At 56.7% G+C, this 27,609-nt stretch overlaps 4 protein-coding genes across 8 annotated transcripts in view; 2 read left to right on the top strand and 2 right to left on the bottom strand.

Moving 5' to 3' along the window:
• The window catches only part of ALDH16A1 (aldehyde dehydrogenase 16 family member A1), a 13,677-nt gene extending 6,732 nt beyond the window's left edge, over positions 1–6,945 (bottom strand). The window contains exons 1-5 of the mRNA XM_034986983.1: positions 6,816–6,945; positions 1,698–1,800; positions 1,181–1,307; positions 206–384; positions 43–120 (exon numbers count right to left, since the gene is read on the bottom strand). Coding sequence (XP_034842874.1) covers positions 43–120; positions 206–384; positions 1,181–1,307; positions 1,698–1,800; positions 6,816–6,905 — 577 coding nt within the window. The 5' untranslated portion in view covers positions 6,906–6,945. The remainder of the gene's footprint in view (positions 1–42; positions 121–205; positions 385–1,180; positions 1,308–1,697; positions 1,801–6,815) is intronic.
• Positions 4,979–11,909, top strand: PIH1D1 (PIH1 domain containing 1). 5 transcript variants are annotated; one of them, XM_034987081.1, is made up of 11 exons: positions 4,979–4,993; positions 6,032–6,110; positions 7,878–7,971; positions 8,307–8,373; positions 8,781–8,960; positions 10,110–10,171; positions 10,259–10,340; positions 10,782–10,911; positions 11,124–11,199; positions 11,552–11,695; positions 11,784–11,909. In XM_034987081.1, exons 2-11 carry the CDS (start codon positions 6,052–6,054, stop codon positions 11,823–11,825), a joined length of 936 nt encoding a protein of 311 aa, XP_034842972.1. In that variant the 5' UTR covers positions 4,979–4,993; positions 6,032–6,051; the 3' UTR covers positions 11,826–11,909. The 5 variants fall into 5 exon arrangements, with proteins under 5 accessions (XP_034842972.1, XP_034842975.1, XP_034842976.1 ...); XM_034987084.1 differs by lacking the exons at positions 4,979–4,993; positions 6,032–6,110 and adding an exon at positions 6,755–6,844; XM_034987085.1 differs by lacking the exons at positions 4,979–4,993; positions 6,032–6,110 and adding an exon at positions 6,857–6,967.
• Positions 11,910–15,090: 3,181 nt separating this feature from the next.
• SLC17A7 (solute carrier family 17 member 7) lies at positions 15,091–25,318 on the top strand. Its single transcript, XM_034987007.1, has 12 exons — positions 15,091–15,167; positions 19,173–19,425; positions 20,471–20,589; positions 20,858–20,972; positions 21,051–21,138; positions 21,294–21,380; positions 21,473–21,615; positions 22,270–22,419; positions 22,591–22,723; positions 23,382–23,492; positions 23,704–23,831; positions 24,046–25,318. The coding sequence occupies exons 1-12, from the start codon at positions 15,106–15,108 to the stop codon at positions 24,337–24,339; spliced, it is 1,683 nt and encodes a 560-aa protein (XP_034842898.1). The 5' UTR covers positions 15,091–15,105; the 3' UTR covers positions 24,340–25,318.
• Positions 25,319–25,751: 433 nt separating this feature from the next.
• The window catches only part of GFY (golgi associated olfactory signaling regulator), a 2,309-nt gene continuing 451 nt past the window's right edge, over positions 25,752–27,609 (bottom strand). Inside the window, exons 2-4 of the mRNA XM_034987030.1 lie at positions 26,837–27,609; positions 26,428–26,601; positions 25,752–25,951 (exon numbers count right to left, since the gene is read on the bottom strand). Of these exons, the coding sequence (XP_034842921.1) occupies positions 25,752–25,951; positions 26,428–26,601; positions 26,837–27,609 (1,147 nt within the window). The remainder of the gene's footprint in view (positions 25,952–26,427; positions 26,602–26,836) is intronic.

Genomic DNA, 27,609 nt, shown 5'->3' with positions numbered 1-27,609 from the left:
TCTCCCAGACCCCTTCTCCCTCAGACCCAACCCAACAATTACCCACAGCCAGGGCAGGGCAAATCCTCCACATCATCTCAAGGAAGGAGAACATGGGTGACAAGATGAGACCGATTACTCCTGTAAGAATAAATAAAGAGACTGGGGCACGTACTGCTAGGTCATAAGGGAGGAAGGGCTGGGGGCCAGGACTCCTGCTTCTTACCCATGGGCTCCCAGCCTGCCAGCACCTCTTCCTGGGTGTACGCCTGGACAGCGTGGTACTGGAGCAGCTGCTGGGCCAGTGGGACATCCCCATCTCGAACCTCTCGAACGGCTCGCCCAGAAACCAGGGACTCCAGGGTCCACAGCAGCCGCTGGTGCTTCTGGATCATCTTGGCCAGTCTGCAGAGAAAGCCGGGGGGGGGGGGGAGTCATTTCCCACTGCCCTTCAGTCACACAGTCCTGGAACACCCCCTATGTACTTGGACTACAATCCCTACGATCTCCTGGGGGCATCCCCATCATTTACCAGGGGTGGAGAGCCTCAAAGATTTATGGGAAATGTAGTCCGAGAACCACAAAACCAGAAAGGGCCGTGTGAAGATTGTGGCCACCAGCGACCCCCAAAGTGCTGCGAAATTGAAGTTGAACCTCTAATCTCAATTGTTCTTTTAGAAAATGGAAACTTTGGGGTGCCTGGGTGGCTCAGTTGGTTGGGCGACTGCCTTTGGCTCAGATCATGATCCTGGAGTCCCAGGATCGAGTCCCGCATCGGGCTCCCTGCTCGGTGGGGAGTCTGCTTCTCCCTCTGAACTCCCCTCTCTCATGCTCTCTCTCTCTCAAATAAATAAATAAAATCTTTAAAAAAAAAAAAAAAGAAAAGAAAATGGAAACTTTGTCTCGAATTGCCCCAAGAGTATGCTGGAAAATGGGCACTGGGGCCAGGAAAATGGAGCCTCGATGAGCCCCGGGGCTATTCTGGTGATGAGAAACAGCTTTCTCATCACCAGCCCTGGTGTATGGTGTATGGATTTTTTAGCTGCTAAAGGCTTGAAGGCATGCTGGCCTTATAAGCCTTAGCTACAAGTAATTCAGCGAGATATCGAGAAATGGAGTCTTTGTTCCAACAGTCTCAAGTGGGATGCTGGGGGACGGAATCCTTCCCCACCTCCCAAGTCCCACACCTCAACTGCGTCACCTGAGCAGGTGCTGAGCCCGAGAGGCTCCAGGGAGTCCACTCCAGTTCTCGAACGCAGTCCCTGCTGCCTCCACGGCTGCCGCCACATCCTCAGCCTGTGCCTGGAGGCAAGCGGTCAAGCTCTCTCCTGGGGAGATGAATGGAGGGACCCCAGATGGGAAGGGGGGGAGCCCATGTCAGAACTGGAGGGGGCTAAGATTTCCAGAGCCCGGGTGCACCCCAAGGCAGGAAAGCTGGTCCCTAGCCCCACTCTATTATAACCCTACTGGTCATTGCTCTGTCTCCCGTAATCAAGGAAGGGATCTTTAAGTAGAGTGACTTCAAGAAGCGTACATAGGGACTTGGAGTCATAATTAGGATGACTGCTAACAGGAAGAGCCAGCAATCCTGGCCTTCTTCCCCCACTGGCTACTCCCTGGCCTCAGGGCCCCGAGCAAAGGGAACGGGGCGTTGTTGTTGGTACAGCTGGGGGTACAGACGCCTCTCCCTACCCTAGCAGCTGGGGGACACCTCATACCTGTGATGGGATCCTGGCAAGGCACTGAGTTCCTGTGTTCTGGCTTTAACCACTTCCCGTTTACATAGTGACCCAAGTGTCGGTCCTGGGTGTCCAGCCAGGCCTGTGGGAGGTGAAGACGGTTTGGAATGGGGTCTGGGAGCCAGCTGGGGGAGGTCAATTCCTGCCTAGAATCCTCTGGGAGAGGGACACCTGCCCCCCTTTGCCCCCCCCGCTAATTCTTCTCCTGTGTAGAAGGAAAATAACCCACAAATGTAAAATACATTATAAACTAAAACTCATCACGTTAACCATTTTAAAGTGTAGTAAAATTCAACAGCATTTAGGGGCGCCTGGGTGGCTCAGTCGGTTAAGCGGCTGCCTTCGGCTCAGGTCATGATCCCGGGGTCCTGGGATCGAGCCCCGCGTCGGGCTCCTGGGATTGAGCCCCGCGTCGGGCTCCCTGCTCAGTGGAGAGTCTGCTTCTCCCTCTCCCTCTGCCTGCCTCTCTGCCTATTTGTGCTCTCTCTCTCTGTCAAATAAATAAATAAAATCTTAAAAACAAAACAAAACAAAACAAAACACAGCATTTAGGACGTGCCACCATCACCACAATCTCGTTCCAGGACATTTCTGTTCCCCCCAAAAGGAAACTTTGTACACATTAGGCAGTCACTCTCCCTTCCCCCTGCCCCTAGCCCCTGGCAACCACTAATCTGCTTCCTGTTTCTGTGGATTTGCCTACTCTGGATATTTCACAGAAACAGAACCTTACAATCTGTGACTTTTTTGGCTGGCTTCTTTCACCCAACATGCTGTTTTTGAGGTTCATCCAGTTGTAGCATGTATCAATACTCCGTTCCTGGGGCTCCTGGGTGGCTCAGTCGGTTAAGCCTCTGACTCTTTTTTTTTTTTAACTTTATTATGTTATGTTATCATCATACATTACGTCATTAGTTTTTGATATAGTGTTCCATGATTCATTGTTTGCATATAATACCCAGTGCTTCATTCAATACGTGCCCTCCTTAATACCCACCACCAGGCTAACCCATCCCCCAACCCCCCAAGCATCTGATTCGATTTCGGCTCAGGTCATGATCTCAGGGTTGTGAGATTGAGCCCCGCATTGGGCTCCATGCTGGGCGTGGAGCCTGCTTAAGATTCTTTCTCCCTCAGCCCCTCCCTGTCTTCTCTCTCTTAAAAAAAAACAACAACAAAAACCCCCTTTCCTTTTTACAGCTATATAATATTCCAATGTCTGGATAGGCCACATTTTGTTTATCCATTTATCACCGGTGGATGCACATTCGGTTTGTTTCTGCCTTCTGGTTATTGTGAATAGTGCCGTTCAGAACATGCATGTACAAGTTTTTGTTCGAACACCCATCTTTACTTCTTCTAGGCATTTGTACCCAGGAGGGCAATTGCTGGGTCATATGGCAACTCCACGAGTAACTTACGGAGGAACCACCAAGCTGTTTTACATTCTCACCAGAGATATGTGAGGGCTGTCCTACTGACTTTGCTTTTTTTTTTTTAATTTATTTGACAGAGAGAGCGTGCAAGCCAGCACAAGCAGGAGGAGGAGAAAAGGGAGGCGGAGAAGCAGACTCCCCGCTGAGCAGGGAGCCATTACTGGGGTTCAATCCCAGGACCCCGGGATCATGACCTGAGCCGAAGGCAGACGCTTAATCCACTGAGCCACCCAGGCGCCCCTGTCCTACTGACTTTGAAATGTAGCTTAATAAAACCCTTTCTCCTCCGTGGAGAAATGACCTCAGGTGAACTTCCTATTTCTCAGGACACATGAGACAATTCAGCTGCATTACCAGGCAACAATGACTCCTGAATGGTCTACCGCACCTGACTGGGAAAATTGGGAACACGCCATAAGGCTCCAATGGGAAGCCAGGGCATTGGGGCTTTCTGATTGCTCTGCGTTCCTGTGATTGGGTACATACCTTGTCACAACCTTGGAGGCAATGCCCATGACACTGTTCCCAAGCAGTATCAGGTTCTTTTTGGAAGGTGGGGCTTCTAAGCCAGGTGGCTCCCGCACCTGGCCATGTGATGGCGTTCCCTCCCACCTCTGCGGTCGTCACTTTGGGGAGCAGTATGGACTCCCGCTGAAGACACAGGCCTGCCAGGTGCAGACTTATTTGATGTGACATGTCTACCTGAGCCCAACGCAAAGCATACAGGCATTGCAAATGGGACCGAGTCTCTGGAGCTAGGATTTTGAATCTTGGCTCTGGTATTTATTGTGCAACCTTAGCTAGGGTGTTACAATACTCTGGGCTTGGCTAAGCCATCTGGAAGATGGGGATAATCACAGCCGCTCTCTACTTCACAGGGCTGCGGTGAGAATTAAATGCTTCAATGCCCATTATATACTCAGAACAGCACTATGTAGGATTGCCTCTTAATCCCACTGCACCTCGCCCTCCACGTCTGCTCCATGTCTCTCTCCCTGGTCCTGTCTTCCTTAAATCCTGGCAAAATCCGAGACATGCTTCCCACTTTTTCCTTCTACAACTGCTCTCTTCTTAGCATCCCAAAGCCACTTCTCCTGATTTTCCTATTACCCTGCCAACTGGCCCTTCTTTTTCTTTGAAGTCAAATGGTGAGTCAGAAGTTTTCAATTCAAATACCCCCAGAGAAAGACACATTTTGGAAACAGCTGGGGGTGTATGAATGTGAGCTGGACATTGGATGATATTAAATAATGACCGCTGGGATGCCTGGGTGGCTCAGTGGGTTAAGCGTCTGCCTTCGGCTTAGGTCATGATCTCAGGGTCCTGGGGTCAATTCCCGCCTTGGGCTCCCAGCTCAGCGGGAAGCCTGCTGCTCCCTCTGTCTGCCGCTCCCCTTGCTTATGCTCTCTCTCTCTCTCTGACAAATAAATAAATAAAATCTAAAAAAAAAAAAGACCGCTAATGTGAAGTGTGAAAAATGGCTAGGTGGGGGTGCCTGGGTGTCTCAGTCGCTTAAGTGTCTGACTCTTGATTTCGGCCCAGGGTTGTGAGATCAAGCCCCTTGTCAGGCTCTGTGCTGGGCATGGAAACTGCTTAAGATTCTCTCTGCCCCTCCCCCTGCCTTGCACGCTCGCTCGAGCCCTCCCTCAAAAAAAAAAAAAAAAAAAAAAGGCTAGGTGGTTATGTTACGAAATGAGTCCTTATCTGCTAGAAATGGGAATTCAAATATTTCTGGGAAGCTAACACGACATCTGGGATTTAAATCATTCCAGAAAAAAGAGAAAACAATAGAAGACAACACTGGACGAAATGTTGGCGATTCCTGAAGCTGAGGAATAGGTAAGTAGCAGTATTAACTGCTCTGTGGAAGTTTGCAAACTCCCCCCGCCCAAGAAAAACAAAACCCTAAAGGAATGTCCACAGGGTCCTGGCAAGTCATGTTAGTGTGAGAAGAGGGGCTGGTGGAGATTGGGAACGCATGACTTGCCTAAAAAGACAGCCACTATTGAATCCAGATGATTTTTGTCAGGGAATGTGAGCCAAACATTGCCAAATTTTGGGGTTTTATTTTCAAAAGAAGCTGGAATCCTCCTGGATGTTTACAGGGAATTAGTTGACCACTAATTCACATTTTCAAAAATAAAATACAGGCCAAAGAAAACAGTTTGTTGGTCGAGTCTGGCCCACACATTGGAAGGTTGAGACCTTTGCTTGGGAGGCGGTGGGGAAACCATGGGCTGTGGAATCCGGGGGCTCAGGTTCAAATCTCAGCTTCACCTCTTTTAAACTGTGTTGACCGTAGGAAAAATTGCTTACCCCTTTCAGCCTCCGTGTGCTAAAATAATGACAATAATCCCCTCTCACAGCTGTTCTGGGGATTAAATGAGATCACACTGAGCGAACACAGAGAGCTCCCAGTAAATATAAGCTATGATCACATTATTGCTATTTCAGTATATTCCATCTCTAGCCAACCTCCAAGTGTGGGAATTGTCTGTCCTCTGACCCAGATCCTCATTCCCACAGTTCAGCTATCTTTCTACACTGGTGACTCCCAGGTCCCTGTCTCCAGACCTGAAGGCTCGAGCCCAAGTAGCGTTTGACGCCTGCACAAGCCCAAGGCTGTCCCCGGGTCCCTCACACTCTCACCATGTGATAACCAAGCTCAGGGTCTTTCCTCGAAACCCTAGTTCTCCTGGGATCACCACTGGTGGTGGTCGTGGTGGGTCAGACAGAGACAGCCAGACCTCAGACACTACCTTGCCCTCTCAACTCCCACACCGTTCCTCCTGTATCTCTGCCTCTTGCCCTCCTATCCATCTATCCACTTCCACAGCCCGATCCAGGCTCTGGTCTTATCTTCTTCCATTATTCCAGCCTAAGCTTCTCATTCCTGGATGCTAGAAGACCCTGTGGGATCAGGAGAGCCCCATGGAAGGAGTTCTGAGGAGCCTAGGTAATTACAGAATATTCGAGGCACCCTACTTAACCACAGGAACCACAAGAGGTGGTCTGGGGGACCCCGAGGGATCACAGGAGCCTCATGAGGACTTGAAGAAGCGCCGAAGAATCCTGGGAGCCCCACGAGGGTGGTATTCTGAGGTGATTTAAATTCTGAGCTCTCCCGAGGTTCCCAAGCTCCTGGAGCCCCGCAAGTATTGATGGGGGCCCTGAGGAACGACGGGAGCCCCACAGGAGTTCAGGGGGTGCGGCTCAGTGGGCCACGGGAGCCACAGGATGTTCTGAGGAATCACGGCAAGTCCATGGCGATTCTGAGGGTCCTTGGAAGATCAAGGGCGCCCCCACAGGAATTCCGAGTCCCTGGGCATCACGGGAGGTTCGGGGGGGGGGGGGCTGAAGAATCACAGGAGACCCTCCGGGGGCTCTGAGGTATCGGGGAAACACCGCCGCGAAGTTCGGAACAAGGGGTACGAGAACTACTCCGAAACAAGAGGGGGGAGACTCAAGGGTTAAGAAGCAGCAGCCGCAAAGGATCAAGGGAACGCCCTTCAAGGGTGGGTCCTAAAGGGGCTGCCTGAGTCACGGGAACCGAGAAGGGCGGAGCTGCTGAGCTGCCGCGGTGCATCACGGGAGTCGCGCGCCAAACGGGACCCGGAGGCCTAGGGAGGGGGATGGGCAGCGCCGAACGGCAGGCCCTCACCAGCGCGCATGCGTGGCTCTCAGGCACCGGTCCGTACTCCAGCGTGTTGAAGATCTCTCGGGCGCTAGTCCTTTCACGGGTCGCAGCCATCACCCTCCCGGGCCCGCTTTCCACCAAGGAGTGCGGGGCGCTCTGCCCAGAGGCACCTTGAGGTCGAAGGGCGGCACCGCCCACTCCAGCGCAGGGGGCGGGGCTACGGGAGAGAGCGTAACCCCGCCTTGGACACGATGGCCCCGCCCATATGCCCAAGCTGGGAAATGTGATTTGGAGCATGCGCAACCCTCAGAGCGAGGCGAGGCGAGGCGGGGCGGGGGGGGGGGTCGGGGACGAGAAGAAAATGCGGTGTCTTGCAAATAGTTAGCAAGGCTCCAGATTTAGAAGGGTGACCGTATTGGTGTATCTTCTCTCCACCCTGTTCATACTGAGTGCAGGAAGTTCAGCTTTTAGTCCGAAGTAAATTTACTAGAGAATCGAATCGAGCTCTGGGACGAAGCGATAGTTCAGAGGTCAGAAGGGAGTCTTTTAGGATGGACACTGAAATTAAGTTTTTGAAAGTGTGCCAGCCTGGGCTGTCCAGTAGCTTGGCCAGATGTGGTCTGGAAAGAGAAGTACAGCTTTAATCGACACAGGAAGTGTGGCATTCAGAAATTAGGTTCAGGATTTAGTTTTGATTGGTTGAGGTGAGAGGCGTGGCTTCAGCCTTAGACTATGATTGGTCGGAACGTAGTGCGGTTGCCGGATTGGTGTCTGAGCGTTCGAGGTAGACGGAAGCGTGGTCTGCTGAAGCCCTTGGTTACAGAGGCTGAAAGTGTGGCTGTCATTTACATGTTTAGCTCATAGGACTTGGAGAGCATCTGGAACTATTGGCTCCCAACAGATTGGACAACCGCATCTGGTCTGAGTGGAATTATAGTCTCAGGCCAGATTCTTAGATTTTCATACAGGATAGCGGGTGTCAGGAGTCGGTTGTGGGTCCGGCAGCAGGCCCCACAGTTCGGATCCTGGCCAGGCCCCCCCCCCCCCACGTCGGGGTTACTGAGGACGCCTAGGTCTCTTCCTCAGGGCCATGGTGGACTCGAAGCTGCTGGTGCCGGAGTTAGGCGAGGCAGAGAAGATGGGCACGGAGACCGAGCGTTTTGAAGAGCTGCTGCTGCAGGTGAGGACTGACCCGCTCCTGGGTCCCTGGGTGTTCGGGGGATGTGTGTGTGTGTGTGTGTGTGTGTGTGTGTATGCACGCCCGTGGGTGCTCAGAGATGACACTACATTCCCAGAACGCACCACATGGAATTGTAGTTGCTTAACTCCCAAGTTTGCTAGGCTCTGGAAGAAATGCAGAGTGGGGTTGGGTTTTTCTTAGGGGTCCTCAAAGGAGGAGAGAGACATAGTATGTCCTATTCTGTGTACATCTCATATGCATAAAATTTCTCGACAAACCTTTGAAGAACAAATGAGGGTCTGATAGTACAGAGGTTGTTGTTTTCCTTCACACAGGCCTCCAAGGAGCTCCAGCAAGCCCAGACAAGCAGACCAGAATCTACACAGATCCAACCGCAACCTGGTGAGAAAGGCAGAAACCGAGAGAGAGGGGGATAGAGTCTTAGAGAGAGATGGACAGAAGCTGGGGGCAGGGGACACAAAGAGAGGCGGCAAGAGAGAGGCACAATAATGGGGTACAGAGGCCTTGACAGGGGTTGTGACAGAGATCCAGAGAGAGCAGGGAAGGGACCAAGATCTAAAGAGAGGAGGAGGAGGACAGGCATGACTAGGGGGACAGAGACTCAAAGACAGAAAGAGATGCAGAGATCCCAGGGAATGGAGTGGGGAGCGGACCCAGAAAACAGGACTGATCAAGAGAAGGGGCCAAAGAGGGGACAGATCAAGAGAAGAACTGAGACTGAAGAGGGGATAGATGGAAACCCAGGTGCATGCAGAGGCAGACACTCAGGACAAACCCATTTCCGTCAGGTTTCTGCATAAAGACCAACTCATCCGAAGGGAAGGTGTTCATCAACATCTGTCACTCTCCTTCCATCCCTCCTCCGGCTGACATGACTGAGGACGAGCTACTTCAAATGCTGGAGGAAGACCAAGCCGGTTTTCGCATCCCCATGAGTCTGGGAGAACCTCATGCCGAACTGGATGCAAGTCAGTGCCCTCAGAGGACCCAAGGATCTAGCTCCCTGGGTCCTTTCTTCCCGAGGATCCAAGATCCAGGGCCCAGGACCCTCCTCCCTCAGCACCCAGAAATCTGGCCTTCCTGATCTTATCCTTTTCTCTGTGACATATGCCCAGCTTCCTGGGCCTCTAGTGCCTGCTGCACAGGACAGTCCTGGTCCTGCCCACCTGGCCAGGCTGGACTTCTCCCTGCCCTACTCCATGGTGAGGGCGAGCTGGGCAGGTGTCCTCATTAGCTGGCCAGACCAGCGCTCACTCTTGTTCCTGTTTCCTTCCTCACCCTTCTCCCCGTCTCTATCTCTCAGCTGTGTCTCACCTGTTTCTATTGAGTTTCTGACTCTATATGCTTGTGTTTCAAATCACATATGTCCCCTGAAGCCTCCTGGGACCAGGCTTTGGGCAGTGCCCTGGGGACTGATCATACCCAGAACTTGCCCTTAGACACTCCTAGTCTTAGATTGAGGGTGGAGGGGACGGATGCGGTTTCAATATGGTATGATTTGTGCTGCTCTGATAGGGGCTCTTCACCCAACTGAAGGGTCTGGGAAGGCTTCCTGGAGGAGGAGGTGTCAGATATAAAATGTGAAGGAACCAGAGGAGTTCATCAGGCCAAGACAGAGAAGAGGGTTCTAGGCAGAGGGGACAGAGGAGTACAGAGGCTGCAGTGATTGAATTGGATTGGTCAGTAATCAAGAGAGATTGGAAGAAATTTAAAGGGACCAGATCCCCCCAATGACCAGAGGGACATTGGACTGGGTCCTAGAGTAACAGAGAAGTGAGCTTATCTCCAGGGGGGAGGAGCAGACCACACAGGGTCTTCAACGCCACGCCTGAAGGACACATACCTTCATCTGGGGCGCTGGGGAGCCATGGGAGGGCTGTGTGCAGGGAAGGGGCGAGGTCAGCGCTGGGACATGGTGGGAAAGGACCCGAGAGGAAGAGACGAGGCTGGTATGATTCCAGACTGGCAAGTGCGAGTCTTGAGCCCTTACCTTCTGATTGTCTCTGGGTCTCTCTGGTTCTTGCGGCTGCTGGCCGTTATTGGTTTTGCCTTGTCTTTATCCGGCGGTGGGGTTCCCTCGGAGGGCTGGGGGTCTCACCCCCTTTCTCTCCCCACAGAAGGCCAGGGTTGTACCGCCTACGACGTAGCCGTCAACAGCGACTTCTACCGGAGGATGCAGGTTGGGGGCGGGGCTGCGGGTGAGGCCTGGGCCGGAGTTTCTCCCTCCACCTGGAGCCCTCCTGCAGCCTCCCTCTCTCACTCCTAGAACAGCGATTTCTTGCGAGAGCTCGTGGTCACCATCGCCAGGGAGGGCCTTGAGGACAAATACAGTCTGCAGCTGAATCCAGGTGAGGGGCGGGCCCGGGGCCGGCGGGGACTAGAGGAACCGGAGCAGCTTGGGGGCAGCCCTTGGGAAAGGTGGGGCTAGTGTGGACAGGGATTTTCTTGGTCCCTAGGCTGTGGATTATAGGGAGAAGGCGAGGTTTCTCAAGGTTGGAGATGTGGGCGGGGCTGACCCAGAAACCAGATAAGGGGCGGGGTCTGGATAGCCAGGAGGCGGAGCCAGGAGCATCTCCAGGGACAGATTTTTTGGAGGGGGGGATATACCCCGGGAAGGGCAGGACTAAGGTGGGCAGATTTCCTAAAGCCAAGCTTGGGGGTGTGGCCAGATCCCTGGCATCCTTGGAGGGGCGCGTCCTTTCCCCTGAGGCTCTTGCTGTCATGACCCCTATGGAAGCAAAGGGAACGCTTACCCGTGCCACCTTTGACCCCGAGCTTCCTACCCGCAGAGTGGCGCATGTTGAAGAACCGGCCTTTCCTGGGCTCCATCTCCCAGCAAAATATCCGATCCCAGCAGCGTCCTCGGATCCAGGAGCTGGGAAACCTGTATACTCCTGACTCCCTGAGACCTGAGGAACGGTGCGCTTTCCATGGGTTCTCTCTTTCACGTTTCTCCCTCCCCATAGGAAGCAGTGTCCTGGGGTCTCTGGGAACCCAGAGAGGGGAGAAGCAGCACTCCCACCGAGAAGGCTCCCCGAGGCAGCAGGGCTCAGAGGCGGGAGAAAGGAAAGGATGAACGCTGGCAAGGAGCTGGTGGGCTCTCCTCAATTTGGGGTCTTGTTCCTCCCCAGCCGTGAGAAGCCTCACCTGAACCTTTGGCTGGAAGCCCCTGATCTCCTCTTGGCTGAAATTGATCTCCCCAAACTGGTGAGTGCACGCTTGAGCAGAGCTGGAGAAAGGTCTGGAAGGGTTGGGGTCTCTGAGGGGGAGTGAGCGGGGCTCATTGCCAGACCTGTGGGAGCCTGGTGAGTCCTGCCCCCTGAGTACAGCTGCCTGCCATGGGTCCTTCGGGCCCACTTTGAGAGCTGTCCTGAGGGTGCTTGGGACATTGTAAGTGCTCAGTCATGGGGACTTGTAATTACTGTCTCTCATCTTTGTCCTGGAGGATTAGACCCTTTACATATGGTATCCCGACACAGGAGGCTTTTCTCCCCGGTCCACCTGATTATTGCCTTGTTGCTGGGAAGGGAAGGGTGGGCTTACTTCACTGTATTGTCAGGACGGAGCTCTGGGGCTGTCGCTGGAGATCGGGGAGAACCGCCTGGTGATGGGGGGCCCCCAGCAGCTGTACCATCTGGATGCGTATATCCCCCTGCGGATCAACTCCAGGGAGAGCAAGGCAGCCTTCCATCGGAAGAGAAAGGTACCTGGGGGGCTAGGGGGAGGTGTGCAGGGAACAGGGAAGTGTCCTGGTCCTGAATCCTCATTCTGTTTTTCCTGTCTCTCCTCAGCAACTGATGGTGGCCATGCCCCTTCTGTCGGTGGCTTCTTGACTGGGTTTCTTTCTCTGTTTCCAGGTGGAGAGAAGAGACTGGTAGGGGCTTCTCTGAAATTGAAATAAAAGATTTTTGCCTTTGTTCTGTGTCTGGCTAGGAGTACAAGGGGAGTGGGAGGAAAGAGGGACATTGGACTGGGTCCTAGAGTCACAGAGCAGTCACTGCTCCAGCTTCAGCCTCAGCCTCTCCCCCTCCAGATCCTCTCCCCGGCCTCCTGGCCTCCAGTCTCCCCTCCTGTCCCACACCGTCCCAGAGCTGACCCTCCCCTCTCCTCTTTAGATCCCCTCCTTGGCTCCCCAGTGCCCCAGGAGAAGGTCCCAGCCCCTCAGCCTAGCACCCCAGGCCATGTTGGTGTGGCCCCCTTGATGCCTCTTTTTTTTTTTTTTAATTAGAATGAGAGAGAGCACAAGCAGGGGGAGGGGCAGAGGGAGAGGGAGAAGCAGACTCCCTGCTGAGCAGGGAACCCAGTGCAGGGCTCTATCCCAGGCCCCAAGATCATGACCTGAGCCAAAGTCAGACGTCCCTATGCCTCATTTTATTCCCGTCCTTCCTCTCACTCAATCCCGTCACACTGAAGGGTGTCCTGACCACACCTGTGTGTTGCACCTTCTCTTAGTTTCCGCTGTTCCCTCTACTCAGTATCATTTCCTCCAGTAAAACCCGGGAAGTGTCTAATTGTCTTGCCCTCCCAGGGGACCTTTCATGAGTCCGTTAGTAATCTGATACATGCTGTCATCTCTAGCCTCTCCTACCTCTCGTCCTGACGATCCTCTTATTCCTGGAATGGTGCTCAGGTCACAATCACACCAAACTGTGTCCTACTTCCTGACTCTGCAAGTACTGTTTCCTCTCCTGTGGACACTCCCTCCGCCGCCTCCCAAGTCATTCCTTTCAGTGAGCTTTTTCTGGGAAGCTTTTCAAACTTCAAGCTTTCTCTGATCTCCCCTAGCTGAGTTAGAATCCTCCTCTGGCGGTGTCTGGTATCCAGTGTTACTTCATTGAATGTATGCCCCTGTGGTGTGATGATGCTTTAGAATTAGAAGGAACTCAACGAATGTTGAGTTAACGTATGATTGACACCTCTCTCCTTCCATAGCGAGTCCTAGGAGGATAGGTAAATGGAGGAACCTCAGTGGTAAATGTTGGAAGAACAGCGAGGACATCAGTGTGGTTAGAATGGACTGAATTTGGTAGGGAGGCAGGAGTAGATAGATGGTGAGGAGGTGAAAAGGTAGGGGGATGACCTCGGATATGGGGTCTGTTGGACCTATGAAGTGATATGGGGTCTGTTGGACCTATGAACGTGGCGCCTTGTCCACCAGAGGGCGGCTCGCAGCCTCAGCCTGGTGTTTCAGAAAACTACAACTCCCAGCGACCCTCGGTGAGCGCGGCTCTTCCGAAGCAAACAGTGAAGTCCAGTGGCCGCTGGGACTTGTAGTTCGCACGGGGAGCCCCCGTAGGAAGCCGAGGAACTCATTCCCAGGTCCCAAAAAAGCGTGGAGCTGGGTCCTTTCCGCCTTCTTCGGTCTCCATGGTGATGATTCCGGCGAAGGCCCGGGATTTGGCAGCGGCTGGGGCCCCCTTCCTACTCCCTCCTCTTCACCATCTGCTCCACCTTCACACCTGGCCCGGAGCCGCGGCCGCCGCCTCCGCACCCGGGCCGGGAATTCTGCCGCCACAGGGTGGCGCTCGTGGACGGCTCAGCGGGCTACTCCCTCCTCAGACCCAGGAGTCCGGGTCTCCAGCCCCTCCTCCCTCAGACCCTGGGGTCCCAGCCCCCAGCCTCCCCCTCCCCGGGGGTTTCGCAAACATAGCCCAAACTGTGAGACCCAGAGACCCAGCGGGACAAGGCAAGAAACGGGAGGCCGTGGCGGGCAGTGGCTGCCGGGCCACCGGGTCCGTGGCGCCCGCCCGCCTCGTCGGCTGCTCCCTCCCAACCTCCCTGAGGGCTTGTGCCACCTCATGAAAATTTAATCCCAAATGCATTTGCGGCCCGACTCAGGGAGGCGGTGAGGAAAGGAGCACCCTCCCGGGGCTTGGATCTGGAGGTGGACTGAGCGTCGGGGAGAAGAGCTGGTCTGGCGAAAGGAGCAGGGGCAGGACCCGGGCCGGGGAAATAGTCCGGGTTCAACCCCAAAGGGGCAGGGCTGGCAGAGATGGAGTAAGAGGGCGGGGACAGACCCGAGCAGGAGGGGACACAACTCAGGGGGCGGGGAAAGAACTCAGTGGGTGGGGACAGAACTCGGACCGATTCCACGGGAAGGGGCAAAAATTAGGGCAGGGACGGATCTCAGGGGAGGGGACCAAACTCAAGGGGCGGGAAGAGAACTCGGGAGAGTAGGGACGGAACTCAAAGGGAGGGATAGATTCCAGGCTGGTTGGGAATTATGGGGGTCGCTACTGGGGACGGGCGTATAACTGTCAGGGATGGAACTCAGAGGGGAAGGAAATCAAGGATAAAGGAACCAGGAGGGGCACGGGACCCGAGGGGAAATAGAACTGGGAGGGAATAGAATTTTAAAAAGGAAAGATGGAAACAGGTGGATGGAAGTCAAGAGGGAAGAAACCGGAGAGGGGAAGAACTAGAGGGGACAATGGGTGGATCAAAATGGGGGTCGGAATTCAGGGGTAAAGAATTCCCTGAATGAGAAAAGCACCCTCTGAATGAGGAAGTTGAACTGAGGATCATGAGGGATGGGGATGGAAATCGGGGGGCGGGATGTGGAACTGGAGGGCACAGAAACTCGCAGGGATAGGGCTGGGAGGATGAGAACGCAGGAGATGGAACCGTAGGGGACGAAAAGCAAGGACGAAATTAGGGCAAACTAAAAAGGAGAGGGAAACCTCAGGTGAGCAAGAGAACTCGGGAGGAGAGAAAAGAGATGGAAGGAGCTGGGGGGATGGAACGGGGGGAGTAACTCCGGGAAGGGATGGAATTGGGGCGATGCAACTCAGAGGAGCAGTTCAGAGCCCAGAGGCGTGGTCTTGTAATGAAAGGGCAGGAACAGAACCTAGCTGGAGGGCTGCGAAAGGGGGCGGGACTAGAATATAAGAGGCGTGGTCTATCGAGGATGGGCGGGGTATCGCCACCGCCCGCCCCGCCCCCGACGCTGAGTCCAGCTACAGCCCCTAGGCAGCCAGCACACGCAGCCTCCTTCCCCCCCGAGCGGAGCTGCGGGGCCGGCCGGGCCGGGGCGGACCCCGGGAACCCGGACGCGGCCGCCCGGGCCCGCGGGCGGGGGGATCGGCGGGGGGACCGGCGGCAGGGGCAGCCACCATGGAGTTCCGTCAGGAGGAGTTTCGGAAGCTAGCGGGTCGTGCCCTCGGGAGGCTGCACCGGTGAGCGTGGTGAGGGTCCTGGGCGGGGAAGAGCCCGAGGGTCCGAGGAGGACTCACATTCCCACCTGGGCCTGGACGGACAGATGGACGGGCGATACCCGTGGATGGGGGTTCCACCCATCTGTCCGGTTTTCTCCCTCCTTTTTGACCGTCCCCTCTCCCTGGTCCAGTCTCATCCATCATCTCGTTCATTTTTCTGTGCCCCACCCCACCCCAGACTTTATCCTTTTTTCCCTGGGATTGCATATCTCCTTCTCTTTGGGTCTCTGACCCCCTTCCCCACTTTTGGTTTCCGTTCATTTATCTTCACTCTGCCTTCTTTCTTCAGATCTCTGCCCCCTCTCTGGGTCTCTGTCCCCGCCTCTCTAAGTCTCTGCTGCCCTCTCTCTGGGTCTCTGACCCTTTCCTTTTGGGTGTCTGTCCCCCTCACTCTGGGTTTTTAATCCCCCACCCTGGGTGTCTCCATCTCCCCGTGTCTTCTCAATTTCCATCTCTCAGAGTTTAATCTGAAGCTAAAGCGGATTGGGGCCCATTGGTCCTTGTCCTTGAGGAGAGATAAGCTGGGAGGAGAAGCCAGGGTATCCTGGGTCTCTGGGGGAGAAAGAAGTTGCAGGCCAAAAATGAGGCTCCTGGGATACTGCAGACTTCCCAAAGGATATAGGCTAGAGCTAAGACGGACTTCCTTTCATCCAGGGAGATGACCCCAGTGATTTGGGTGTCCCCCAGGGCAGTCTGGACACCTCCCCCCAGCCTCTCACCCCCAACCCCAGCCCTGGCTCCAAGTCAGATAAATTACTCAGCTGCGGAGAAGCCTAAAAATATCTGGCCACAGTGCGGGGAGGAGATGGCCCCATCAGCACCCCTGCTGCCATTTCCTCGTACCCTGTCCCCTTGGCCCTGACCCCATCTTTAGTTGACCCTCAGTCCATCTCCTTAGGCCATGCAAGTCCTTCTCTAAGACAAACACTAGTCCTGCTCGCTGCAGGTCACCTCCTAGTTCCAAAGGTCCCCCATCCTCTAGGAACTGGAGAGATGGGAGTAAGGCTGGACAGAAGGGAGGGGGCAGGAGGATGGTGCAGTGGGGGGAGGGGGAGCTGAGATAACCTCACCCCTTCTTTTCCCAATCTTCCAGCCCCTCCCCACCCTTTTTCTCGCCTCCTTTCACGAGTTTCTCAAAATACATCAGTGCGAAGTCAGGAGAGGGAGAGAGACGTGCTTATGGAGGGGGCTGGAAGGGGGGTGGTGGCAGGAGGGATGTGTTCCTCAGGCCCCCTCCCTCAGTCCCTGCTTCTCAGCTTCTCATCTGTGCCTGGGTTTCTCTCTGTCTGTGCCTTACCTTCACCTCTCTGAGCTGCCTCCTGAGCCCCTGCAGACCCCAGAGCTCAGAGCTCCCACCAGGATACTCACCAAGGAGTTGGAGTTTGAGAAGAGCACTGCGTCGGAACCCTGGGGTTCACTCCGATGGTCGGAGAGAGGCAGGAATGCCCTGTATCGGACATAACACCACCCTGATACCATTTAATCTTTTAGACAAAGCTGGGGAAACTGAGGCTTAGTTCGAGTAGGGGGAGAAATGCACGGATAAGTACAAGCGTCATCATTTGAACCCAGGCCAGCCCCTCCCAAGCCGGGGATGGAGGCTGCAGTTTCCTCGAGATGAGATGAGTGATCCTAGAGTGGGTGGGGAACTCCGTCAGCCCAGGAAACAGACGTTAACCCAGAGCGACTTGGGGCAAGGACATGGGAGGAAGGGGAATGCAGGAGAGACAGGAGCCAAGGTGCCTCCTTCCTGAGAGCCAGGCCTTGGATGGGGCCATGCGGGGGGCCAGGAAATTATCAGGACCCATCAGTACTCTGGTGTGTGACCCTGGACGTGCTCCTTCTGCTTTCTGAACCTCCGTTTTTCCTTAGCTGTACAATGGGAAGAGAGTAACAAGGGACATAAGGGGACAGAGGCTTGGGGGGGCAAGGGAGCAGACAGAGAACCCCAGAGAAGCAAAGACAGAGACCCAGAGAGGGAGACTGCGACACCTTCTTCATTTTGGTGAACTGCTTCCTAAGTGTAGCTTCTCCTCGTCCTCAAGTCCTCCCCAGACCCGAGTCCCAGGCACCCAGGAAAGGGAGGAGGATCTCCCTCCAGGTTCTCCCCTCTCCGTTCTTGTCTTCGGGGGAAGCACTTGGGCCACATCATCTCTGCGCCCTTGGTTCTCGTATCCTGAAATGATCAGTATCACCTGGAGTTTCCCTCTCTGTAACCTCACATTCTACCCCTGCCCCCATTTTCTAGATGTGGGAGACCGAGCCCCTGCCACACCCCATTTGGAAAGCCTTGGTTAGAGATCAGACACATTGGAGTATTAACAACTGAGTATCAAATTTCAGGGGCTGCAAGCACCTCCTGAGTGTCAGGGTTGAATAGCGTCTGATAGGGGCCTGGGTCAAAGTCTAATCCCACTGGCAGGCATGTTCTGATGCGGGGTGAGGGGCAGTCCCTACCACCTCGCACTTTCATTCTGGGGCATCTCTTCCCCCTCTCTCTGGCTCTCATTCCTCGCCCCTCCTGGGTTCTGTCCACTCCCCCAGGCTCTTTCTCCTACCCCCATTTCTCAGCGCCCCCCCAACCTCCTTAAGTTCTAGGATGGGGAGGGTGGCTGTGTTCTCTCATCTCTTCCACCCGCCTCCCCCCAGACCGTCTGGCTGTTCTTTCCTCCCCCGTCCCAGTCTCCCTCGCCTCCATCTGTTCTAGCCCCTTCCTGGGATCCAGCCCGATCCTCTGGCTGCGTACCCGCCTCAGAGAGGGGCCGAATCTCACAAATCACGTCCCCAGCTTGTCTCTCCTCGGTCCCCCGGTCTCTCCATCTTTCAACGTTCTGGGTCTCTGCAACTATAGCTTCTCTTTTGTTTTCCTGTCCCCACCTATGTTTGGGTCTCTGTCCCCCTCCATCTCTCAGTTTCTGTCCCCTTCCCTCCCAGGGTCTGTTCTGTTCTCCCTTCTCTCTCTGGGTCTCTGTCCCTCCTTCTCTATTTCGGACCCTTTTGTTTCAGCCTCTGTGCCCCTCCCATCTCTGTCGCCCTCCTTTTCGGTCTCTGCACACCTGTCTCAGGGCACCTCTCTTTCCCGGAAGCCACTCTCTGGGTGTGAGGTGGCTCTCCAAATACCCTATCCATCATCACAGACTCAATCCCGGTTCCAGAACGGGCGGGGGCGAGAGCCACGCTGGGGACTGAGCCAATCCCCCTACCAGGGCCATCTGTCCCTTGCCAGGACATCACCCGCCACTCCCCCCTCCCTACCCTCTAGCTGACAGCCTGAACTCAAGGTTCCCCAGGGGTGTCTGGCTGGGCTGCTGGATTCCAGGGACCCTGACTTCTCCCCACCCCCCGGGAATGGGCTTCCGGTGGCTGAACGGAATCAGCTGGATGTCAGCCCCACACCTGGGGCCTGGAAGCAGGGAAGGGCATGCCACTGGGGGCAGGGGAGGAGGGCGGTCGGTATATATAGCAGACGTGGCTGAGAAGCATCTGTTCTTTTGACACCTTTGCTGAAGCATCTCCTTAGCGCCTTTTGCTTCCTCAAATAGACTCATATCTGGGAGAGGGGGGCTGAAGAGTCTCTGGGCCTCGGGGTGGGGGCTGGCGGCACAGGCTCTTGGATCACCAAGTGTAGTTTGGGGTCTAAAACTCCTGAGTCGAGAGATAACGGGGCTGGGGGAAAAGGGGACTGAGGACCTCCACACCGGAGTCTGCAGGAGAAGGGGGCTGGCAGCGTGAATTTCTGGTCTGAAGCGTATGGAGAGAGGGTGTCCAGGTTCCTGGATCCTGGGTGTCTGTTTTGGGGGGGAGATGGGAGCTAGGCCTGGACTCCTGGGGAAGGAGGGAGTGCGGGCTTAGTTAGCATCCTTAGAGTCTTGAAAAGCAGGAGGTTTTGCCCCGGACTCCTGTGTCGTGGGGAGGAGGGGGCCGCGGGACTGAACTTACGAGTCTTCGACTCTTGCTGCCCCGCAGCCTTCTGGAGAAGCGACAGGAAGGTGCAGAGACGCTAGAGCTGAGCGCTGACGGACGCCCGGTGACGACGCAGACCCGGGACCCGCCGGTAGTGGACTGCACCTGTTTCGGTCTCCCTCGCCGCTACATTATCGCCATCATGAGCGGTCTGGGCTTCTGCATCAGCTTTGGGATCCGCTGCAACCTGGGCGTGGCCATCGTCTCTATGGTCAACAACAGTACGACCCACCGCAGGGGCCACGTGGTGGTGCAGGTAGTTCAGGGGCGTGGCCTGGCACGCGAGCCCACCTCGCCCTGCCCACTCCCGCTGATGACGTCACGGTCCTCCGGGCGGAGCCCAGGCCGAGCAGCCCCGCCCATCCGTGCGCCCCCTGAGGCTGGCTCCCTTCTGCCTCAGGGCTCTCGGCTTAAAGCCGTGCCCATCTCGAAATGAAGCCCCGCCCCTATTTATTTCAGGTCCCTGATTTCCAAATGCAGACTCTGCGCCAGCTCTGGGGTTCCCACGTGTTGCCCCTGCTCCACTGTAGGCCTCCTAGCAACTTTGCTCCACCTGCCACCCACGCCTGTCCCACGGTCACATCCTAATCCCAGTCCCATCGCGGGCTCCACCCTGAAGTTTGATCCCGACTTTTCTGAAGTTCGGTCCCTGCTACATCCCGCTTCATCTGCTCTGGCCTTTACCTAAAGCCCGCCCCATCTCAGACTTTCTCCCTATTTTATTATTTTTTAAATATTTTTAAAGTAACCTTTACACCGCACCTGGGGCTCGAACTTACAACCCCGAGATCAAGAGTTGCATGCTCTACCGACTGAGCCAGCCAGGCGCCCCACTTTTTGCCTATTTTAATTCCGGTGTAGGCCGTGCCTCTGCCTCAGGAAAAATTCCTGACTTAGGCACTGGCCTACCTCGCCCCTTTGGCTACTTCTCGTCCCTGACTAGACCCCACCCAGTCACTCCGCAAACAGTTTCTTAGGTTGGTTAAGAGAAGTAAGTGGAGACAGAGTTCCCACCCCACTGACGGGCCCCTAGACATTCGGAGAAGGGGCACGGAGGCGGGGAAGCAGGCCGAGCGAGGTTTCCGGGCCGCGACAGGCCGCGTTGCTGGGGTAGTGCGGCCCGGCAGCCTGCGCGGGCAGAATTGGGAGGAGGACGGCGTGGGCTCTGATTGGCAGGTGTTTGGGCGCGAGAGGGGTCCTTGTTGCTGATTGGCTGAGGGACTAAATCTGTCTGTGCTGATTGGTGGAGGGGCAGAGCCTGGGGTCAGGGCCGCTGGTTTGACGTACGTTTTGGCCCGCAGAAAGCTCAATTTAACTGGGATCCAGAGACTGTTGGCCTCATACACGGCTCCTTTTTCTGGGGCTACATTGTCACCCAGATTCCCGGAGGATTTATCTGCCAAAAATTCGCAGCCAACAGGTACAGGGCTGGGGTCTCAAGGTGGGCGGGAACTACGTAGAGGGTGTGGCCTGGCACTTCGGGGCTGACGCGGGGAATGGGAGGAGCCTGGTTAGGGGGCGGGGTCTTAGAGAAAGGCGGGGCTTGTGGTTGTGGAAGGTGGGAGTTACAGAGGTGGGGGGGTTCTGGAGGACCACAAGGCCTAGCCCGCCGTGGGCAGACAGAGCAGAATCCCAGCTTTGGCGGGATAGCTAGACCCTATTCTCGTACTATGGACTCTTCCTACCAGGGTTTTCGGCTTTGCCATTGTGGCTACATCCACTCTAAACATGCTGATCCCCTCGGCTGCCCGAGTCCATTATGGCTGTGTCATCTTCGTGAGGATCCTGCAGGGGTTGGTAGAGGTAAAGCCCTGCTCCATATGACCCTGTGCCTGTTCTCACTCCGCCTCTTCTCGTTGACTTTGGTTTTCTCCTTCCTAGGGGGTCACGTACCCTGCCTGCCACGGCATCTGGAGCAAATGGGCCCCGCCGTTAGAGCGGAGTCGCTTGGCAACAACAGCTTTTTGCGGTGAGAGGAAGGGGCTAGGATTCAGACATGCGGGTCTGAGGGAGGAGGGACTGTGGCCTGTACTTCTGTGTCCCCGAAAGGCAGGGGCTGGGAGGCCCCATTCCCGAATCTGAGGATAGATGAGCCCGGTCTACATCTTGCGTCCTCCCCCTTAGGTTCCTATGCTGGGGCGGTGGTCGCGATGCCTCTCGCCGGGGTCCTGGTGCAGTACTCCGGTTGGAGCTCAGTGTTCTACGTCTACGGTGAGGGGCCCGGACGCCTGGGTCCGGGTGGCGCTGGGGCGGAGCGAGGCCGGTCGTCACCTCGCTTCCATCCCCCTCCTGACCCTCCCCAGGCAGCTTCGGGATCTTTTGGTACCTGTTCTGGCTGCTCGTCTCCTATGAGTCCCCAGCTCTGCACCCCAGCATTTCGGAAGAGGAGCGCAAGTACATAGAGGACGCCATCGGCGAGAGCGCCAAACTCATGAACCCGGTCACGGTCAGGGCCCAAGCCTGCGGGGGCGGAGGCGTGGTGGGGCAAGGAGAGATATTCAGGCAGGGAGGCAGGAGAAAAGGGGGCTTCGAACTTCCACAGGGTGTAGATCGCGGTGGGTTCCTGTAGACTTTCAGAAGAGACAGGATGGGGAGGCGCGGTGGGCGGGGCTAGAACCTAGGAGGCGGAGCTAAAGCGCTGGGAAGAAAGGATCCGCAGGTGCTGAAGGCAGGGCTGGGTGGTGAGGTGGACAGAACCACTATGGGGCGTGGTTAAGCCCGCAGAAGCGGGATTTGAATGTGGGGGTTTTCTTAGACCTTGGGGTGAGTGAGGCTAGAATTAGGGGGCATAATGGAACGGAAATAGACTCCTGGCCTCACTTTTATGAGTTCCTGAGGGTCATCGTGGGATCCGGACACCTGTGCACCTGAGGGGCACTGTAGAGGCGGGACACCTGCATCCCTGAAGTGTCACTGTGAGGCTAGGCTGCCAAGGTCCCCACAGGGACATGGTCAAGTTGGCGCCCCTGGAGATTTTAGTGAGGTCGGGAATCCTGGGTCTCTGTGGGACTATAATTGGGTCCCTGAAGGGACACGGAGAGCGCCCAGCCCCGGTCTCTCTCTTAGCGGCCTCTCCTCTCCACACCCTCCCCCCCAGCAGAAGTTTAACACACCCTGGCGGCGCTTCTTCACATCCATGCCAGTCTATGCCATCATCGTGGCTAACTTCTGCCGCAGTTGGACGTTCTACCTGCTCCTTATCTCCCAGCCCGCCTACTTCGAAGAGGTGTTCGGTTTCGAGATCAGCAAGGTTGGGCCCAGGAAGGAAAGGCAGGGGGCGCAGCGGGGGGAGATGGAGCAGCCGGGCCTGGATCCCAAGAGGTCGGAACGAGGGACAGGGAGGAGCCAAAGGTACATGAAGCGGGTGGAGATGCCGGGTCAGCCGTCCCTGAGCCCTCGCTCTGTACGCTCGCCGGTGCAGGTGGGCCTGGTGTCAGCGCTGCCTCATTTGGTCATGACCATCATCGTGCCCATCGGCGGCCAGATCGCGGACTTCCTGAGGAGCCGCCGAATCATGTCCACAACTAATGTGCGCAAGCTGATGAACTGTGGAGGTGAGTGGGCCGGGGCCCTGCGCGGAGTCTGGGACAGCCCCGGGCGGGGCGGGACCCCGGGAGGATGGAGGCGGGGTCAGGGGCGTGTCCAGAAAGGCGGAGCCGGGGTGAGGCCGGGCGTAGATGGAACAGAATCTCCGGCTGCTCTCTCGAGGCCCACCCGGTGGAAGGGCAAGGCGGGTGTGACTATCCCGGTGGAGCACCAGCGAGACCAAATTGGGTCTGGCGGGGCGGGGCCTACACGGGACTGGGTGGCGCTGGACGGGAACTAGGCGATCAAGAGAGGCTATGAGTGGGGCACCTGGAGAGACCAGGTCTGGGTGGCCTGCTGCCTAATGAGTGAGAACCGAGGGAAGGTGGGGGGTGCACCGGTGGGGCTCGGACCCTGCGTCTTCAGGGCGCGCGGCCTAGTCAGGGAGTGGGGCCGTGGAGGGTCCAGCCGGGGCCGTGGTGGCTCTGGTGCGCGTGGTCACGGACGTTAGGGAGGTGAGGGTTTTGGTTAGGGCGGGCGCGGGCGGAATGCGGGACAAGGCAGGCTGAACCGGCACAAAGCCAGGGACAGGCATGGAGGTGGCTGGGCTGCGGCGGAGGGAGGCGGGCTGGAGAGGCGGTGTGGGGCGGCGGGCGCTCAGATGAGACGGCCCTCCGGCCCCCGTAGGCTTCGGCATGGAAGCCACGCTGCTGCTGGTGGTGGGCTACTCGCACTCCAAGGGCGTGGCCATCTCCTTCCTGGTCCTCGCGGTGGGCTTCAGCGGCTTCGCCATCTCTGGTGAGAACGGCGCGGGTCTGCAGCTTGGCGGACTCGGGACAGCTCTGTAGGGAACTTGCTGGCTCAGGAAGGGGACCTCCCAGGCTCGCAAAAGGTGGCCTGGAAAGAGCGGGAGGGACGGGGGAGGTTGCGATGGGAGGACGAGCGGCTCCGCCGGAGTCCCTCCAGTGAGGGTCAGTGCGGAGTGATGCCTTCTGGCTTGCCTCGCCAGGGTTCAACGTGAACCACCTGGACATCGCCCCGCGCTACGCCAGCATCCTCATGGGCATCTCCAACGGCGTGGGCACGTTGTCAGGCATGGTGTGCCCCATCATCGTGGGTGCCATGACTAAGCACAAGGTCCGTGCCCCGGCCCTGACCCACTCGCCCGCCCAATTTGTGTATGGGGCCTTCCTGACGGGCTTCGCCCTCGCTGGGCTCCATCCCTGCCCTCTTCTGGTCTCCTAACGCTTCGCTTCCCGCTGGATCTGTCTCCCTTTCTCTGCACTCAGATTCTCTCTCCACCTTCTGTGTCTCTGTCCTCTGACCTCCCCTTCCCCTTGTCCCCCCACAGACTCGGGAGGAGTGGCAGTACGTATTCCTAATTGCCTCCCTGGTGCACTATGGGGGTGTCATCTTCTATGGGGTCTTCGCTTCCGGGGAGAAGCAGCCGTGGGCGGAGCCTGAGGAGATGAGCGAAGAGAAGTGTGGCTTCGTTGGCCATGACCAGCTGGCTGGCAGTGACGAAAGCGAAATGGAGGATGAGGCTGAGCCCCCCGGGGCTCCCCCCGCCCCGCCTCCTTCCTATGGGGCCACACACAGCACAGTTCAGCCCCCAAGACCCCCACCCCCTGTCCGGGACTACTGACCGAGTGCCTCCCACTGAATGGCAGTTTCCAGGACCTCCATTCTACACATCACTGGCCTGAGTGACTGTCGAGGAACCCCAGTTCTCTCTGTCCTGCTGCAGGCCTAAGAAGCACTCGCCCTCTTCTTCCCCAGTGCTGTCAAGTCCTCTTCCCTCTCAGGGTAGTGAAGCTGCAGATTGGCAGTTTCAAGGATACCCAAATTCCCCTCAAGGTTTTCCTTCTCCACTTGTTCTGCCTCAGTGGTTTCAAGTCTCTCCTTTCAGGGCTTTATTTGAATGGACAGTTCGATCTTTTACTCTCTCTTGTGGTTTTGAGGCACCCTTCCTCTGCCCTTTAACCCCCGGGACTCTCGGGCGAAGCCCCCGAGACTACTCCGCTTTCCTCGCCTTTCAGAAACATTCAAGGTCTTCCTCTAGAAGTTACAGACCTCTGCCGATTCCATTTTGCATTCTCCAGGTTGGATTAACCAATCGCCCATCCCCGCCATTCTAGGGATCGATTCTCACCAGCGTTTCTGAGGGAGAATGGCGGTTTCAAGTCCCCCCCTCCGCCCCGCACCCCTCCTTCCACCAGCAGGTTCTGCTGAAGCACCAAATTCCCCAAGACCTTCTCCCTGGCTTAGCACAATGTCTAGGGAAGCAAGATGGTGGTTTTAACATTACGCCTCCTTCCACCCCCATGCACTTTCTCTGACCCATTTTCAGGTCTAACCAGTGGCTGCTCAAGTCCATCAACTCAATGATGTGAAGCCACCATCATTGAACTTCCCCATGGCGGTTTCAAGATGCCCCTCTTCCCCCTAATTCCTTGCACTTTATTCTCCTGGGTGGTCTCGAACTACTCTTGTTTTCTCAGTGGCCATTTGTTGTGTCCCTCAGGGGCTAAACGACTCAAAATCTGGGATCCTTCCCCTCTCAGACTCCCCTCTTTCGGCTTAGAATTTGAGGACCGTATGCGGGAGGAGTCACAGAATCCCAGGAAAGGGAATGGGGCTGGGGGAGAGGGGTGTTTTCCCCGGAGCAGGGTAGTCTTTGTGTCTCTGTCTCTGTGACTGTAAATCCTGCCCTGCCTCACTCCCAATAAAATGCTTTGGTGTACACACTCAGTCGTCATTGGCCATGGCGGGGTCACAGGAGCCTGGGCCCCCAGCTGCCTCCTCCCTCAGACCCAGAATTCCAGGGCCCCAGCCCCCTCCTCTCACAGGAAGCAGGCCAGAGTAGGGGTCTAGCCGTGGGAACACTTGATTTATTCGGCCTCAGACCGTGTTCTCCGGTCACAGCGAAAGCATCTCGGTATGTTGGACCTCCTACCCAAGAGGACCACTATGCAGTAAAGCACGCCAGGAGGACAGGACCTCTGGGTCCTCCCTCCGTCTGGGGATGGCGCGGGTCTGGCAGGACGCGAGTGGGGCTCACACGAGGTTGCTGGGGAGCGTGGCGGGGGAGAGCGACTCCAGGCTCTGCGGGCGGTTCCCGCGGGGAGGCGGGGGTAGCTTGGGCGGCAGCGGGGGGGTGGGCGGCGGCTGTTTGGTGGCGATGTGTGAAGGGACCCAGGCGTCCGGGGCACAAAAGTAGAGGTCGTAGGGGTCCTTCGGGGCTTCCAAATGCATAACTGTGGGAGCAAAGGGGCGAGGGCATCACTAGGCAGACAGGGCCTGTCCGCTCTGCTGCGCCGCTGGCCAAGGAGAAGGCGGGAAAGAGGATTCGACTGTTCTTTGGAACTGGGTTTTCAAATTAAAGGGCGAGGCCCCAGAATCGAAGAGGGGGCGTGGCGTCGGCGCAGCAGGGCGGGGCCTGCAGTGGAGGGGGCGGGGAATTCAGGGCTCCACGGGGAGGGGGAAGGGGCGGGGCTTGTGGGGACCTGCCGCCCCCAGCCTGTTGCAATTCCCAGCTGGGCTGGGGGCGGCGCTGGACGTGTGTCGCGGGGGAACTTCGGAGAATTGGGGGGCAGGATCATGGAGGGGTCGGGGCTTCTATCGACCTTGGGTGGGGGACCTGTACTTTTTGGCAGGGCGCCCTAAAGTGCCAGGCGAAACCGGGTTAAGGAAACGTGCATTCAAGGAGAGGGACGCAATGAGGGTCGCTCACCAGGTTCATCTCCGTCGTTTGGAAGCCGGTGGTGTGCGAAGGGCCGGTGTCGAGCCGCCCGGCGGTAGAGACACCACAGCAGCAGGAAAATGCCGATCAGCAATCCGGTGCCCGCGAGGAAGAGGCAGAGGGCCCCGCCCGCCACGCCCCGGGGGCGCCCCACCAGGGTCACGCCTGAAGGACGAGGGCCCAGGCATTGAGCAATCTAAACTCCCAGCCCCCACTTCCAGAGACCCAGGAGTCCCGGCCCCCACCCCCTTCCACTCTCAGAACCCACATACCAGCCCTCAGCCTCCTCCCGCCTCAGACTCAAGAGCCGGGTCCTCAGTCTGCCCTCCCCGAGACCCAGGAGTCCTGGCCCCTGGCCCCCTCCTCCCTCAGACCCAGGAGTCCGGTCTTGGCCCCTCACCGGTCTCCTCCACTCGTTCCACCACGAGGATAGTGCTGACTCTCTCACCTCGGCTGCGCCGCTGCGGGGCCCGCGGAGTGGCAGGGGCTGGCTGACTGGGGGAACCGAGAGGAGCAGGGGGGCCCGCAATCCGGGCTGAGGGAAGAAGGGCATCAGGTCCTTTAAGGCTAGAGTTCTGGGAGGCCTTCAGTTCAACTGTCCCAGGAGAAACTGACATGGGCAATTTAAGGGAGTCAGGCTGGGTCACTGCAGGGGTTTCTGGTTTGGGACTCAGGGGCAGCTCATTTAGGGCAGTAGGTTTGTCCTTGAAAGGTGTAGTCGTTTCTGGGTGAGGACTGGTGGAGATCTCAGGGTCAGAGGTCATGGGGTTCTCTGTTGCATTTTGGTACTGGGTTGTGGGGGATTCTGTTTGGGGAATTTCAGTGGGGCAGGGATTGTGAGTTACATGGGAATGCCCGTGGGGGGTTTCAGGAGAGTCCGGATGGAGGGTCTGAAGGAATTCAGAGTTTGGGGTTTCGGTGATGTCAGGGCTATAGGTTTCTGGAGATTTGGGGTGAAGAGTCTTGGTGGGGTCAAGATGTGGGGTCTCAGGGACTTCTGCATGTGAGATTTCGGTGGAGTTAAGTTTGGGACTTTCTGAGGATTCTTGGTGTGGAGTTTGGGTAGGGTCAGGGCTTGGGGTCTCAGGAAATTCTGGGTGTGAGGCTTTGGAGGGATTAAGTTTGAGGGTCTCAGGGGATTCTGGGTGTGGGATATCAGTCGGGTCAGGTTTG

This window comes from Mirounga leonina, unplaced genomic scaffold (genome assembly GCF_011800145.1).
Source record: "Mirounga leonina isolate KUSES-001 unplaced genomic scaffold, KU_Mleo_1.0 Mir_376, whole genome shotgun sequence".
Lineage (NCBI taxonomy): Eukaryota > Metazoa > Chordata > Mammalia > Carnivora > Phocidae > Mirounga > Mirounga leonina.
The sequence above is the reverse complement of the archived record's forward strand: the minus strand, read 5'-3'. Positions and strand labels throughout refer to the sequence as shown.